Here is a 17,004-nt window from a genome sequence, read left to right on the forward strand (position 1 = left end):
GCAGGCACAGTCCCGGATCACTGAATTGCGTGAGTCACGGAATCTTAAAGTCATTATTAGGCTTCCTCATCCCATAACACTGACGGTAGCGCGCGTGCTGACAGCTCCCGGCTCCAGAGGACAAACCGCACTCTCGCCGGCGCTCAGAAGGGAGCCCGTTCGTTTGTCACTTTACACCTGCATCAGCTGTCTGCTAATCTCCCCGCATTCCGCTCTTCCTTTGCCTTTCGCCCATTGTCTCTACGACCTCTACCGAGGAGCAATGGATGGTGAGATGGGCGAGATTTCATTCCGGCCTGCCGGTGCTCTGATTTCCTCCGGTGGGTGATGGTGGAAGAAGTGGCGTTTTCCCGCCCCCCTCCGCTACGATGAGTGAATCATCGCCTCCATCACCTGGCAGGTGGAACCATGCTGCGCCGTACATTAGGTCTTATAACCTCCAATCCGATCGGGCGGTTAGGCCATTGTAGCTCCGTTGCCAGAGTATTACCCCCTGAAATTGAACATTCGGATGGAATCATCTCAGTTTAGGGGGAGGGATACGTGACTTGACCGGCCATTTTCTCGATCGACTTGACCTGAATTTGCAGTCAGTGACTTACGCTTAGAAGGTGTGCTCCCTGCGCTTTCCCAGAACTAGCGTTGAATGTTATTACTAAAACGTTATAAATGTAGAGCTGCAAAATGCAGTTTTCCCTGTCGGTCATAATCCAGAAGAACAATTTGCACACAGCAGGCCCCTGCGTTTAATGATGTTAAATATATGGGGATTTTACTTTATATGTTGCGGGGGTGCGGTGGCGCAGTGGGTTGGACCGGGTCCTGCTCTCCGGTGGGTCCGGAGTTCAAGTCCTGCTTGGAGTGCCTTGCGATGGACTGGCTTCCCGTCCTGGGTGCGTCCCTTCCCCCTTCAGCCTTATGCCCTGCGTTGCCGGGTTAGGCTCCGGCTCCCCGCGACCCCCTATGGGACAAGCGGTTCAGACGGACTTTATATGTTGTGTTCTGTTTATTTTTACTTTGCTCAAATGGTTAATTGCTGCTGTAGTTAAATTGTACATTGTGGACTGGTACACGCTGACAAGGGAGGGGCTGTTTTACATGTGCAGACCTTTGAGGTCAGGGCTGTGGCCACACATGGATTATCACGCGGGCATGAGAGAGCAGGAGGGAGCCTCGGCTCAGCACGGCCTGAGGGTTTCTCGCAAAACCCTGACATCTGAACCGGCGCCCGAGGTGCGCTGGAAAGGAACACACGCAAAAGCTGAAGGGACCTGCCTGTGGTATTCGTTCAGGCTCAAGAAATGCAGAGAAATCACATTGATTTCGGAGGGAAATAAAAATAATCATAATTTTTGTGATGGCACCAACTAGTGGACAAAAGTGGAAATCAACGTTGAAATGTAACAACGAAGATGGTAAAATTGGGCACGCTGTGCAGAAGCCGTTCAGTTACTCACAGTCCTGACTGTGCCATAATTGGTCTTCTATTTTTTTTTTTTTTCCAAAATAAAATTAATATACATTACATCTCTGCAGCACGATATATTAAATAGAAAATTCCCCATGTTGCATGCTATTTAACATAGTCATTAAAGCACCTTTACTGTTCAGCTGAAGCATTCTCCTTCCATTAACCATCACCTCATGAGTGGAAGCAAGTCTACAAATACAGAACATGATATGAAAACTCATCTTTCTCACCAGTTCATTAGCGGTGCTGAAAGGTGCTGCTTTACTGCTAAGATTTAAAATAAATAAATACATCAGGATAGTTAAATAATTGGAACTAAGGAATAAATTCTGTATTTTTCTTTTTTAAATCTGATCAGAGGCAAAATTTCTTATTTATTCTACTCTATGATTTAATCATGTTGTATTTATTTTCATATTTAGTATTTTTGCAGGTGTCATTTGCATGTCCCTCTTGTGGTTTCCTGTATAGATTTATGCCCTGAAAAGGTAAAACATTTTTAAGAATCATTTAAATCAGCATCAGTGTTCCGCCTCTTTAATTCATTTTAAACCACGCAATGTGCTTACACTACAAAGCGTATAGCAGTTTACTGTGTTGTTATTAATCAAAGTGCTCACTATAGTATGCAAAGCAGCCTCGTGATAACACGCTACGATATTGCACGTGCGGCTCGGGATCTCGATGAACAGTTTGCATCTGCGCGTGTATCTTGCAGCAGATTTCGCATCAGCATACTAACAGGTTGCCTGTCGGAATAACATGCTACACTTGGGTATTTTATTGCAAAAGCACATCATGGATGCATTTAGAAAGGTGCTCTTCCAGAGATCACAGGTGTGGATGAGGGTAATTAAAAGTGACACGGCATTGAATGCCACTGAATGCTCTCTTCATATTAGATTAGCTTCCCTTGTCACAATGGAATGCACTCTGAACCCCCAGCCAGTGAGATTTTGTGCTCCAGCAGTCCGACCAATCATTCTTGTGGCTCTAACAGGCTTCTTGCTAAAGCCTAATGATACAAAACTGTGAAAGGGAGATTGCAGGGTAACAGAAGGAGTCTGAGGGCCTAAGCCTCCCACTATCCTTTTCACAAAAACGTTCTCTGGTAACCCAGTGAAATGTGTTGATTTGTGCGTAGAGCAGATTGAAACGTTAGTCTCTATTATACTGACAATTAAACTGTAGTCTTCTGGTAGTGTTTCTAGTGTTTCACCTTCCTCCTTCTCTGCCAGCGTACCAAAGTGGGGGATCGCCGGGTAAAAAAAAAATTTTAAAAAAAAAAAAAAAAAAGAAACGCAGTACTGGGGGCAATATTAGAAAGACAACATATTTCAGAAACACACTTGTGTCTAAATATCTCCAAATGATGCTTTATTGAATATTTTTTTTTATTTATTTTTTTTTTTTTTTTACAACATTTCAATTTTAAAACCTACTTTATTAACTTAGGGAAACCTGTGTGAGTCCGGATCACTTTCCACCCATTTAAGCTACAACTTCATCACGTGGCGTGACGACCCTGTGGTTTGACGGTGACGACTCTTCTCTATGACCACAGCCACAATGGTAAATCGACAGGAAGACTTACATAAACACCGAGACTGTATTTATAGAATTCGGAGGATAAGGTGCAGGCTGTTTCCAAAGAACTGCTACAAGATCACCCTCCAAATGTTTTTTTTTTTTTTTTCCTCCATCTACAACAGAGAACATTACATATCCCTTATCAGATAACATATACAGATAAAGATTTTTCTTCTTAATTTACATATAAAATAATTTACATATTTTTAGTGGATGAACACAGGGTCCTCTACAAGGAGAAACGGACATAGAACTGGCGTAAGAGGACATGTCCCGGTTCCTGGAAGTGCTTTTCTCTGGGAAAAGGGCTGCATTCATGTCCCCTTCAGCCTTGGAGGATGATGGACAGAACTCCTGGGACCGTGTATGTTCATAATATTCGTACAAGACTTAAATTCACAATTTACTCACACCGCGGTCAAAAAAAAAAGAAAAAAAAAAAGAAAAATGCTGAAGTGAACCGAGTTAAGTTTTCATGTGCTTAAGTCCAGCAGCGAATCGGTTGCTCGGTGGCATCGGCGCTGGAGCCGGCCTTGCGGACTGCTCGTCCCTCGATTCATTTTGTCCTGAAAATTTAAGTGGAACTCGGAAGTTATGCACAGCCTTTTTTTATAACGACACAGTTATTATAAAATAATCTGCTGTCGCCCCAGGCAAAATGTAATTAACGGCTTGCACATTTAATAACTGGAAATCATTTTCTCATTATCAAGTCATTCTCCATATAAGTGGTTATAATCCTGGCCATAAAACAGATAAATTAGTCACATTTAATTAAACAATCAAGAAATACATGGCTTGGATTTACAATTACAAATTCAATGCGTATGCAAGGTAGGCTGTTTGACTCACACCTCAGAGTAACGGTATTGGAAATTAGCCCACCTCTGACTTTTTCAGATGATGTCAGTCTTTAGGTTTTTGTCCAAGAGTCTTCGCAAGAGTTTCAAGAGTAAAACCAAGAAAACTCCTTTTTTTTTTTTTTTCTCCTCCTTATTTTACAGTGGTGCACAAATTTAAAACGTGGAAATACGTTCTTCACGGAAGGCAACTCTAGCTGATACTCACTAACCGGGGAAGGTTGAACAAACAGGGCAGGCTATGTACAAAGCAGAGGAGGTTGTTAGTAAGGCCTGGTTTTGTGGTCCAGCACAGTCAGAGGAAATGATCTGCTGGCGACGAGCTTGATGGACAGCGACCGTCTGCGTTTACCGAAAGTCCGTCTCCAGAGCAGACGTCTTCGCTACGCCAGCCTGAATCAAAACATGGCAACCGACCAGCTCTATGGCTAAAAGGAAAATGCTTGAGCTCCTTCTTTTTTTGAAGTTGGACTGCATCTTCTCCGGTGGTGCTCTTGGAGTGTCCTTGACATGCAGCAAATTTCCGGTCAGCTGTGGGACGGGTTTTGTGCCAGATGAACGGGGTGAGCGTAGAATCCCGATGTCGTGCGGAATGGCGCAAGCCTTTAGGTTAAGAGGTTAAGCTCAGGATGGAAAGTGTCCTGGACCCGACTGTTGGACTTATGTGCGGCGTGGTCACGGCTGCGGACAGGAACCAAAAACAAGACAAAGCGGGTGTTGTGCACGGGGCAGTTCGGGACAGGGTGGGGACTGGCTGCCGGCTAGGGCACAGTCTTGGGGTGTCAATTGGGCAGCGTGTCCAAGCCCAGGGAGGCAGCGTGCTGCTTGGCGCGGAGGCGCAGGTTCTCGATGCTGGTGGTCTTGCTGTTGAGGCTGGGGAGGCCACCGGAGGCTTGCAGAAGCGGGTTGTTCCAGACTTGCTGGGCGTGGGACAGGGACTGGTAGTAGGGCTGGCAGGGGAGAGAGCCAAGCGGTGCGGGCATGTTGACGTTCATGCCCAGATAGGGCATGGAGGAAGGTGCTCCCATGTCGAAGGAGGAGTAGTGCACGAGGTTGTTGGTGGCAGCCATGTGCTGCCGGAACTGCTCCTGAAGGCGGAACAGGCTGAGCGGGGAGGAGGAGTACGAGTGACTCTGGGCAATGGCGCTGCTCACGCCACTAGAGGACGGGACTGTGGGGGAGCCCAGTGGAGAATCTGAGGGGCGAGAAGAGGAAGAGCATTTGGAATATGCAGCGTACAGTAATATACCCCCACATACAAGTAAGTGATGAGTGAAGAAAAATCCCTGATCTGAAGTTACTCACTGGTCACCAAATGCCCGGAGTGATTAGTGTAAAAAACTCGTCAGGTGGCGGAAACGGTGGACAACTTGGAACTAGTGACAGGAGTGGTTTGAGCTGATGCCTCGAAGTTGAATGACCATGGTTCGAATCCCACCTCCTGCTGCGTTACCCTTCCTCGTGGTACTTGCTCGGAATTGCTCTAGCCAAATTTACCCTGCTGTATAAATGCGTACGTCATCGTCGGTAGCTCGGTGTACAAACCTAACATCGTAAGTGGCTTTGGAGAGAAGTGTCAGCTTAATGAGTAAATTATAATGACAATATCCGATGGTAAATTTTACAACGGTACAGCCGAATCCGTTACCCTTCGCTTTTCTCAAGTGATAAATTGTCTTGGGGAGAGAGGAAGCGCCAAGTCCCTCCTGTGTTCTGCACCTATGCATTAATGAGTGGCAGCATCGTTTCCTTACCTGGTTTGGGGCTCAGACGTTTGCAGGATGGGGACTTGTTGCCAGGCAACAGAGCTTTGTCACCCTTGGACTCCTCCCTGAGCTGCTTGAGCTCCTCCTCCTTGTCCGTGTTGTCTTCCGCTGCCGACTCGCTGCCCGACTGCTCGGCTGAGGTGACGTTCACTTCCACGCTCAGCTCCGCCGGCAGGGGATGTTGGGGGCGCTCCGTCTCGGAGGAGGAAGAGGCGGACGAGGGGGGCGTCTGAGCCTCGGACGCTCCTGCCGCCGTCGTCGTCTCCCCTTTGGTCTCATCCGACGACCCTTCCGTCACCTCCTTCTGCTTCTGGAGCTGCTCCTTCTGGAGGCTGCGCTGCTTCTTGCGGAATTTGGCACGGCGGTTCTTGAACCACACCTTACGGCAGGAAGGCAAGGCGGCGAACATAGCAGAGAGGAACTGCGCATCCCTTACGAGCACGTTATCATTATTTTACTTACAAGAAATGTGAACGTGTTCTTAGAAAATACGTCCCAGTAGACAACACTTTGAGAGGTGCTTAACAAGAGGTAAAAGTGTTTCGAGTAGTTGCTTAAGGCTTCTCAACCTAGGTCAGAAGGCCTCGTTTGCTTTACAGTTATGTCCATAGATGATAATAAAATAGGAATAAAATATTTAGGCTGAGGAGGCTTCAGATCAGTCCAGGTGAGGAAATTATTCAAGGATAAATTCCTACAGTTTCTTCTCGATAAGTGAAACGATAGCAAAGATGGTTTGTCAGTGAAAAAGGGGGACTTCTACATAGATCAGACAATAGTGACAAGTCGGTTATGTGTTCGTTGCTCCGGTGCCTCACCTGGACTCGAGCCTCGGGCAGGTTGGTGCACATGGCGAGCCGCTCGCGCATCACCACGTCGGGGTAGTGCGTCTTCTGGAAGGTCTTCTCCAGGGCCTCCAGCTGCTGGGCCGTGAAGGCCGTGCGGCTGCGACGCTGCTTGCGGTGCTGGGAGCCGTAGCGGGCCTCCAGAATGATGTCTGGAAATGCGCAGCCGTTGGAATGAAGGAACAGACGGGGGCCAGTTTAATTAATGCACGGCTCCGGAAGTAAGCGCCCCTTCACTACAGCGACACAGCGTGTGCAGGATGTTCTTTGGCTGTCCGCTCAAATACAGTGACGCTGCACATTGGCTATTTCCACGTTTTTCCCGTTACGATGCGCACTGGCACATTTTTTTAAAACCTTTTGTCTTTTTCTTGCACCACATTACTGCCGTATACCCATTAACTGCATTATACATTGTACGCTGGCTTAACGGGGAAACTTTAAACCGTAAAGGAGAAACCTGTCAACTACCCCCCTCCCCTCCTACACACACACACACCAGCAATGCCAATAACATCAGAGACCACAGACTACCTCCTCATACCTTGCGTACACAAATTCACACCACCCTTTCAACTGAGAATAAACCCTATCTACCTCTGCAGGACTTGGCACATGTATGACTTCCATGCTTACATTGCGCACTTTATATATGTATATAACTTTGTTTCTTGGATTTTTGCACTAATAGTAATTTTTGTAAATTTCTGATTTTGTACTAAGTGACTTTTGTAAACCTGTGATTTACGCCTTGTGTTTTTTTCTTTCCTTATGTCCTTACAATTTATGTCACAGGCTGCTGAGAGGATTCATAGAGTAAGAATTTCATTGTATGGTGTACTGTTTACTGTACACATGACAATAAACTCTTGAATCTTAAAAGTCAGCTAGAGCGGGGGAACTGTGTTACTGTCCACCGTGTAACTTGCAACATAATATGGGTTGTAATTAACCTTTTTTAAATAATAATAATAATAATTTGTGTCAAAACATTGTGCCTTTTTTAACTATATTTTCACCTCGTGGCGCAGTGCTGAGCCTCTCCGCTCTATTAATCGCGTTACTCATCGCAACGCACGCAAGGCTCCCTGCGCGCCCGCGCCCCGTACCCGTGCGCGCGCCGCCGCCGTCGTCCCTTACCAGCCAGTCTCTCGGCCAGCGTGAGCGCGTGCACGGAGGGCCGGTAGTCGGGCGCGTGCTGGGCCTGCTGCGCAGCCTGCTGGTGGAGGTTGTACATGGCGCTCAGGGAGTTCATGGCGTGGAGGGAGTAGCCGTTCACCCCGTAGTGCTGCATGTCGCCGTCCGGCCGCCGCTGCGCAATTCACACATGAGGAAGACAGAGACAGAGAGAGAGAGCGCAACATCAGCATCATTTTCGACTGGGGCAAAGGGAAAAACAAACTCTTATTATAATAATTAATAAGAACTTAGCTGACGCCTTTCTCAAAGACAATATCTAGATGCTGCATTTACAAACATTGCGCCATGTACGCAGCGGGCTTTTTTTTTGGTTTTTTTTTTTTTTTTTTAGCTGCACCAGTTCAGGGTACGGAGTCACGGACCGAGGGGGGGGACAAGGGTGGGATTTGAAGGCACAACCTGAGCCAGTCACCCCAAACCCCCTCCCCCTATCATGGTGAAATGATTCATTAATGAGATCCAGATGAAGGCGTCAAACTTCGGCACTGATACTTGTCATTATTTATTTAATTTAGAATGTATTTATGAGGCGCTTAATTGTTTGATCGCCCCCTTGATCCCTCAGGTGTGCTGACGACACCGAAAAGGCGCTCGCGCGATGATTAATAAAACTCCAACGCAAGCAATTCCTTAATGTCGGAATTAACACGCCATTTGTCACCGCCGCGGCGTCGCTGTCTTCCAGACAAATTGTGTTTACTGTTGTTAAACCGCCTTTATATGTCATTAAGCAGCGGGGGTGGGGGGTGAAGGGGGGGACGATCGGCGTACCACACCCAGGACGGTCCGCAACTCCTCCAGTTCATAATGTTAATCTGCTTTGCAGCAGTCGGGGACTTGGGCACGGTCGCCCCTCCTTACTGATATGACACGTGTGTGTGTGTGTGTGTGTGTGTGTGTGTGTGTGTTCGTTCTCCGGGGACAAGGGTGCCCTTCTGTCGCGCGCGCAACTGCGCGGCTCGTACCCCCAACATGCACAGTGCCTCCTGTTGGAAGTCGTACAGCCCCCGCAGGGCCGTTCGACCCCTTCTCTTCAGATCATCATGAGTATTTAGTCCACACTTGTTTCTCGCTGAGTCGATCGATATTATCGTTATTATTATCATCATCATCATCATTATTAGTGTTAATCAGTTTTGCAACGTTTTATTCATTTGTAAAACTCAGTATTTTCACTCTATAAATTCAAGGCCCTGCAGCAAGAGCGCGATTTGATTTAGTAACGTTCAGAGTGTGAGGCGACAGCTCTAACCACTACGCCCCCTGTCGTTGGTCTTATGTCATTGAGCTGTTCATGTGCAACTGTCGAGTGGGTTTGATGTCAGTTTCAGTAACCCAGCGCATTATGGTGACCGCACGGTACACATGTTATATTACACACACACCACCCCCCCCCAACTCACCCTTTGTGTTGACAGTTAGCGGCGGATAAAATAAATCCTTAATTTTTGCCGCGAATGCAAAACAGAACTGCGGAGTTTAAAGGGGGCAGGAGACGGATCTTAAACCTCCTCGCAGACAATGCAGTTATTCATTAACATCCAATCATCGCTCGGCTCAAACCATTAATTACACAGGATTCTAATTGGGATAATTAGCCCCCCTTAACTTAATGTGGTGTGACTGGTGCTTTATGGGGGAATTTAATCACCGCACATCCCTGCGGTTGTAGTTACACAAATCCTCCCGGTGACATTACTTATAAAATCAATGCGTTAATGAAATGCGCTTTGAAAATCGTATTAAGATCAGTGCGGGACTGTGGTGCCAAAACGGAATCAATGCGGGAATTAAGGGGGAGAGAAAAAAAAAAAAAAAAGTGTTCAAACAGGAGGACAACGGAGGAGAGGGTGCGCTGCGTATTGCGCAATAATAAAAATAAACACAGTCATAATTTAAATATCATACCTTTTGAGCAGTTGAAAGATTAATTCGACTGCATGCTATTGACAAGTGGCTTAAAGAGGCATGTTTATGGAAGTGCGGTGGGGTAAATTAATGTACAGTGTAATGCAGAGTGAATTCGACGAAGCATTTTAACCTTACTGTAAATGGATCGGTTTAATAAAATAAGTGTGCAGCGGGGTTCTTCCTGGGAGCCCATGTTCTGGTGTTCTGTAAACGTAGCACGGGTTTAAGATACAGATGTTGAAAATGTATGGCTGCAGGACATGATTAGATATGTATTACTGCTGTGGTCCTTTCGGCAAGAAGGAATGTCTTGGAGCGCAAATCACTGGGAATTGTTAAAAGACCTCAAGGAAAATGTATAAATCTTCACCATGTGAGTCGGTATCTTGGGACAGGCTGGGTGTGGGGTCCCGGGAATGAATGAAAAAAAAAAAAAAAAAATGAAACGGTTCATTTTTAAAATATACTTTGCCTATAATAAGGTAACTCGCTGTTCCTGTTCATTTATTCAACTTTCTTCTGGCCTTTTCAGCGCCAATATTTAATCAGTAACAACAAGCAGCCCGATTAGTGAAATATGTTAATACGAATTTTAAAGCGAGCAGGAAAATTAAATCGTATTTTCCCCACATTTATGTGGGGATATCCAGTGCGTATTTTTAGCTTGTCTGTAATACAGACAATATTTTAAAATAGTTTTAAACTCAGCAATTTCCCCAAAATGTGGAAAAAGCCATCAGGTAATCTCGTTTGTATCTGAAAGAGCTTTACGTGAAAGCTACTTTAAAATAGCTCGATACATTTAAAAAATATTAAGTTCCTAAAATATATATTCCTGGAGATATATTGTAAACGTGCAATTATTCACGCTTCCACGTGGATCAGACAAACGGCGCTATTTCTAACTAGACTAAAAATATGGTTTTATGTGAATGAAAGGTGTGTAGGCTGTTCCCTGTCCTCTGTCCCCTGTCCCCTGTCCCCCCGGTCCCCTGTCCCCCCTGTCCCCGGTGTCCCGCTGAACTGATCGCAATGCAATAAACTCGGAACGGTTCACACCAGAACACTGCGGGCCACGCGGGACACTGCAATAAAAAAGTCCAAAATCTTTACAAAGGCGAAAGGACAAAATTACAAAACTGTATCTCAGCGTCGGCCTCGTGCCCATCATCTCGCCCAATTTATGACACATCACATCCCCGGGATCCCGCGCTAATTGAATAATAACCCGCAGTTGCGCGGTCACGTGTTTTCAATTAGGTCCCGATTTCTCCAGTAGGACTCGGTGGCCCTTGTCACGAGCAGCACCTTGAAAATACATCGTCAGTTTTTTTTTCTTTTTTTTTTTTTTTTTAATTAACTGGAAACATGATTTACTCAGTCCGGCGGAAACAAATGAACACGGATTAAATTATCATTAGCAATACTAACACTATGGGTATTTTCATATATATTTTATATATGAAGAACATCATCTGTCTGTTTTCGGCTGCAAGAAGAAAAGCAATTATTATTATTATTATTATTATTATTATTATTATTATTATTATTATTATTATTATCATCAATAGTACTTTATCAACGTGATTACAAACACAGTTTAGGGGAGAACACTAAAGTTCTAACAACTTTATTTTTAAATCTACACCGGTCTGATCTCGCACACGCACATTTGCTAAATCACACTTACAAATTATATTTACTGAACGAATCTGCGTGATTTATTTTTGGCACGTTTAAAAAAAACGCAGCACGCCACGGTTTTGACGGAGCTGCGTGAGGATCGCGGTTCTGCATCGGCGATGAAATAGTTCGAAAGGAAAACGGGCAAGGGGGTATTTGGAGCACAGAGGCGCACTTGTGAAAGGGGGTAAATTGGAGTGTGTGGTGACACCCGCAGTGTCCATTTCTAACCCATTAAGTCCTACAACGTCTGATAGATGTGATCATACAGCAAGGGGGGAATAGCTTAATTCGCCTGGACAGAAGGTACTTTGCTAAACATTTACTTTGCTCCCTAAGTGTTTGAGCTGAATGGGGGCCGCTGCCCCCCCACCCCCCCATCCCATCGCCCCGGGCCTGCGTGTGGCTGAGATGTATGGCATCCCTGCCCTAAAATATGCATGTTGATCCCCATTTGGGTCTCCATCCTAATGGAGGTGCAAATAGGTTTCGACTGCAGGGCCCTTCATTTATCATCTGCGGTGACACACACGTACAGTGGACCCAGTGCTGCGCTGGTGTGTGTGCCTGCTTTGCGCACAGAAGCAGAGTAAAAAAAATACATTTATATATATATATATATATATAATATTAAAAAAAAACAGTAATGACACATTTGCTGCACAGAGAAATTCTCAAGTAACAGCTCTGGAGAGATGATCCAATGTGACAAGGGGGAACTAAGAGGAGATCATATTGATATTTGGCACAAAGGGCACATTATTGGTGTAATGTGTCTGCCATTGTTGTCCATTCATCCAGCCATCCTGGCTCTGGGCAAAAGTCTGCGCGCCCCCGGCTGCAGCCAGGCGCGCTCTTCAGTTATTAAAGTGTCATTATGTAAATTGGCATGAATTTACAGTGCAACTCTTTGATCTGACTAAATGAGGAAAAATGCTATTGTTAAGGAGCTCCATGCAACTGCCCCCCCCCCCCCCCCCCGACTCCCCCACATGCCCCCCGGGCAGTATATTGCAAACGACAATCTGCTGTTTGCGGCCACTGCTCATATTTGTATTCTAAACTGTCAAAAGGTCAGACAAGTGTTTGATTTGTGATTTCCAAGGGAAAAGGGGCCAAATGTCATCCTCGTCTCTATCAAATTAAATACTTGTCGTCTTTATTGACACAATTAGTTACAGTCCATCATTTCATTGGAGCAGCGGGCCACCTTTTCCTACAGGAACGCCGGAGACGGAACGCACTGGAACTATTAATATCTCACTTTTATGTGGAAGTAATTCAACATGCCGCGTAAAATTCAGCATTTCGCGATCACTCCTGAACAGTGCGAAGCTGGGCGTAGAAATAGAAGTTGTCCTTTCACCGATCGACCTAAGGCATAACTGCGCGTAACTTGTGCGCGTAACGCAGGCCACGATCGAGACATTTCCCGACTACAAGAAAAGTCTTTATGCAGCTCCTAATTCTGAGATAACAATCGTTCTGCTTACGCACAGCATTAAAATACCCACTGCACAAACTCATGTTCATGGGGGACTTTTCGGAGAATATCACATGGGTTCTTTTTAGAGTCTTTTTTTAAAAATGTTTTTGTTAAATGATTTATGGCATTTTGGTGTCAGGAGAAATTTTGCGGGGGGGGGGGGGATGTGAAATGTGCCTTATTTCGAACGCCTCGGTGATCAGTGTGTTAAACACATTTCGCTGCTGTAAAAGTTGTTTTGCGAGTCTCATAACTCAGGCAGTTAACACCAGTTATTTCGTGAATAATTAAGTCCCCCGAAAGAACCTGATCATTTTTTTTTTTTTTGGATTCGTATTTTGAAATTAATTAACGGAGCATCATTTTAAGTCACTATGAAAGTGCCAGAATAAAATCGTGCACGTTTGATGGGTACTTTGAAAGTTCCTGATATTTTAACTCAAAAGCAGACCGGCTTTTATCCGCACGTACAATATGTAATCCAATATCGCGCATAACAGTATATTCAGTGTTGCTACACGAGCAAAAACAGTTGATTTAGGGGTAAATCTCAGTGATGTGTACCACACAGACTGAACTGTGCACCACGGGCTTCTCAGTTAACACACAAGTGGTCCAAACGAGGTACTGTACTTACCTCCTCGCACTGCCTCCTCCTGCTGATGTTCTCAGATGTTCTGCGCAAAGACTATCCCTTTCCTTCTTGCTGATTCTTGTTGTTTTTTATTTTATTTCTTTTTTATTTTTCTTGTTGGGGCTGGGTTGTTAAGCGGTCACTGCGCGGGATTTGTTGTCCGTAGTCCTGCGTTTTTCGCGCGCCGGCGGAACGTTCGGAAGTCCACGCGGCGCAGCGCGGCGCAGCGCAGCGCAGTCTTCCTTCAGGTCCTCTCCTCTCCTCTCCTTTCCTCTCGCGTCCCGTCGCCTCGTGCGTGCGCGCGCGCCTCGCGGGCTCTGTTCGCTGTCCAGCACTTTCAGCGCGCGGTGGGAAACTGCCATCTATCGGGCTGCGCTCCGAGGAAGGGTTTTAAAGAGAGCGCGTGAGGTCACGCAGCCTTTCCAGTGGTCCTCCGCCGTGTCAATCAAACGAGAAGCGCCCCCCCCCCCCCCCCCCCAAGTCCTGTCCCATACCTCCACTTAATTCTTTAAACGTGCTGTTTGTAAATAGTGATCCCTGCCACATATTACCGACTACCTGACCACAGCATCATCATTATTATTATTATTATTATTATTATTATTATTATTATTATTATCAATGAAAAACACAAGTTGTGTGCGGAGTGAATGCGGGTTAAATATGCTTTATTAACTAAGCACAACGATTAAGTTGGTCAAGTTCACTGGCTGCGAGCAGAATTTCGAAAGGTGGCACTTTTCAAAATGACACTGCTAATTAAATTGCGAGCCTTACACGTCGTTAAACACCGGAATACTTACACGGATGGTTGTGAAACTATTGTTTCTGATGGTTAAAAAAAAAAAAAAAAAAAAACGGTTCATGCGTGCTCGTTTATTTAGCTATTTGTTAGTTAAAAAGGCACGCGTTTTATTTATTTTTATTTCTTAATTTTTTTTTTGGAGTTTGAACTTTCCTGAATATTTTATTTCGACTCCCGCATTCCAGGTGTTTTTTTTTTTTTCTCTCAGCTCCCTAACAGATGTTGTGTTCGGTGTGTGTGTTTCAGTGCAGCACTTTCAAGGGTATTTTAGGCCGCTGTCTACACACAGCTTTTAACACCTCGACGCGCATATGTTTAATGCATCAGTTCAGGATGGAGGGGAAAAACGGTTGCGCTCTCCTTTTATTCTACGGAACGGCGCGGAAAGTTCACACACACGCGCACACGCACACGCACCCACGCAGGGTGTCCTGTGTGGTTTTTTTTTTTTTTTTTTCCTCCCGTGGCAAGGTGTGGTTGCATGTGTCACTGCAGGACACTTGCAGGTAGGTGTACAATGCGTGTATCCATGTATTGCTGCTTGCTGGTTACATGGCTCCAGGTCTTTTGCTGTATAGTGAGTTGAATAACTCATGCGTGCGTTTTATTTGCTTTTGGGCTTTGTCGTGCCATTGCAGGAGAAAGAGCCCTGGAAAAGCCTTTGGAGAGATGGCTAATAGATGCCAGGGTAGTGCCTTTAGAATCTCTCCCGGCCCTGAAGGATTTAGGATAGGATTGGGGGAGACAAGACGCCATTTCAGCCTCCAAAAACCCCTGTCTTAAAATGACTGCTGGTAAGAGGATTAAAACAATAATGCCCTTCTCTTCTTGAAGGGTTTTTAGAAAAGATTTCTTCTCCCGGAGCAAAACCGTTTAGGTTGGAATTAAGGGCAGCGAAAAGTAGCCTTTTAATGTAAAGCTTGCATATTTTGTTGAAATTCTTCTAGAAAGAGAGAGAGGCAGGGTGAAAATCCTAAACTGAATTTTATCTTTGGTCACGTTTTTTTTCTTTTTTTTTTCTTCCTTCTTCTTCTTCTTCTTCTTCTTCCTTCTTGTTCTTCAAGGGGATTTTAAATCGCAGACAAAACATCCGATGGAACGGCAGAATATTGTTATTTTCACCCATATTGTGTGCATATGTCCTTCCTGTCACAATCGATGGCCGCAGCAACTTCGCACTTGTTCGCTCCAAGTCCTTCAGGGCGAAACGTGTGAAAAATCGCCCCGAACGTGCGCAGCGAGCGCCGCGCGCGCGCCTCGCCGGCCCTGCTGCCTCGAGAGCGCTGCGCGCGCGCGGGGCCACTTCCGCTTGGACGTTTTCACAGGTGCGCTGCTGCTGCAGCGAGCGAACGCGTTCGGTTTACGAGCAGCGCTGAGCTGAACGGAGTGTGTGACGCTCCCCAGAGATTAACTCTGGAAAAAAATGTGCACCCTTTTCCTTCAAAGACTCGTGGAACACAAAAGACTTTCTATTTTAATGGGATGCAAATAAGTGTGTGGGAATTTTGAGACATGATTAATGCAAATATTCATATCACAACGAAATTATTATTATTATTATTATTATTATTATTATTATTATTATTATTACGGACGACTTGTCTGTAAGGTCCCTTTAGGTAATATCATTCGTATTAATTATCGTTCGTATGTTCTTCTTCTCATTTTTAATAATATGATTGTTATACAATTGCAATTATTATTATATATAAAACATAATTAATATCTTTTTATAGTAATTGTGTGGAAAAGAATGTAAAATTTCTGAAAAGAAATTTCCTCGAATTGATAAAATCCAACAGGTTGGGGGAATTCTTTTCTCACGAGGCCCACCGTGATAGCAGCATGAATTCGGGTATTAAAAGAGCAGTTTAAAGTGTGCAATAAATGTGTTGATATGTATTTTCATGACTGGACTCAGCTCTTGGAATTTGTGTTTCCTGTGGGTTGGATTAGGACAATAAATACTATGAAAATAAAATGCAAAATCCTTGTCTTTCAGAAGACGTCCCCCAAGTAGTGAATTTTCAACTTCATTTTTACTGAAACGAAAATTTCCTTAGTTAGAAAAAACTACTACTCTGAATAGAGAAGCGTATAGTTAGTAAATAATAATTGCTGTTAAGTGCAGTTCAGTTTCAAAATTGAATTCTCATTTTCCCGTCCATAGCTGCATATTTGAACAAATCAGGAAAGAGTGTATTTTGCAGTGTTGTTAACACACAATTATTTTATGGAAAATTACGAGGAAGCATCTGTAGCACAGCTAGGAAAACTGCGAAAACACTTAACCCGCCGGTAGTAGCAGCAATTATAATAATAATAATAATAATAATAATAATGATGATGATAATAATTTAAACGTCATAAATGTAATATTTTTAAATAATAATACAATGTTAAACTTTAGACCTGCATTACCTTTCCATTTAATAGTAAAAAGTTGTGGGGCTAAAATATGTCACCGATTCCCAACGTATTTCGCCCTCCTTTCAGAGATTCGATTCAAACTGCATAATCCCGCTCCTTCTTATTTTGCTTTAATATTGTTAATATTGTTTATTGGATGTGGGAGTGTGCTGTTGCTCGCAGGCACCCCTGCGCCCCTCTCTCCGTCTTTTTGTCACCCCCATATATCACCCCAGTGGTGTTTGGCTCTGGGAGAGAAAGAGGATTAACTTGTGAACCGATGGAAATAAGAAACTTAAACGGGGAGGTAAATCTGGCCAGTGTCTTTTTGTGGGAACCCGTTT

The 17,004-nt window shown here is 44.6% G+C and overlaps 1 protein-coding gene across 2 annotated transcripts; it reads right to left on the reverse strand.

Annotated features, from left to right (window-relative positions):
* Positions 1 to 3,288: 3,288 nt before the first annotated feature.
* Positions 3,289 to 13,656, reverse strand: dmbx1a (diencephalon/mesencephalon homeobox 1a). 2 transcript variants are annotated; one of them, XM_029250580.1, is made up of 5 exons: positions 13,450 to 13,656; positions 7,673 to 7,844; positions 6,506 to 6,684; positions 5,676 to 6,066; positions 3,289 to 5,116 (listed from the first exon to the last, which is right to left on the reverse strand). In XM_029250580.1, the coding sequence occupies exons 2-5, from the start codon at positions 7,824 to 7,826 to the stop codon at positions 4,704 to 4,706; spliced, it is 1,137 nt and encodes a 378-aa protein (XP_029106413.1). In that variant the 5' UTR covers positions 7,827 to 7,844; positions 13,450 to 13,656; the 3' UTR covers positions 3,289 to 4,703. The 2 variants fall into 2 exon arrangements, with proteins under 2 accessions (XP_029106413.1, XP_029106412.1); XM_029250579.1 differs by lacking the exon at positions 13,450 to 13,656 and adding an exon at positions 7,969 to 8,040.
* Positions 13,657 to 17,004: the final 3,348 nt, after the last annotated feature.

This window comes from Scleropages formosus, chromosome 3, assembly GCF_900964775.1.
Source record: "Scleropages formosus chromosome 3, fSclFor1.1, whole genome shotgun sequence".
Taxonomy (NCBI): Eukaryota; Metazoa; Chordata; class Actinopteri; order Osteoglossiformes; family Osteoglossidae; genus Scleropages; species Scleropages formosus.

Bases quoted from the DNA above. Each gene is read 5' to 3' on its own strand.
- dmbx1a (XM_029250579.1), bottom strand. From the start codon at position 8,001: ATGCAGCATCTAGATATTGTCTTTGAGAAAGGC. The intron at 6,067-6,505 runs GTGAGGCACCGG...TCCTGCCGTAAG, and splicing joins TGCCCGAGGCTCGAGTCCAG to GTGTGGTTCAAGAACCGCCG. The intron at 5,117-5,675 runs GTAAGGAAACGA...CTCGCCCCTCAG, and splicing joins ACGTCTGAGCCCCAAACCAG to ATTCTCCACTGGGCTCCCCC.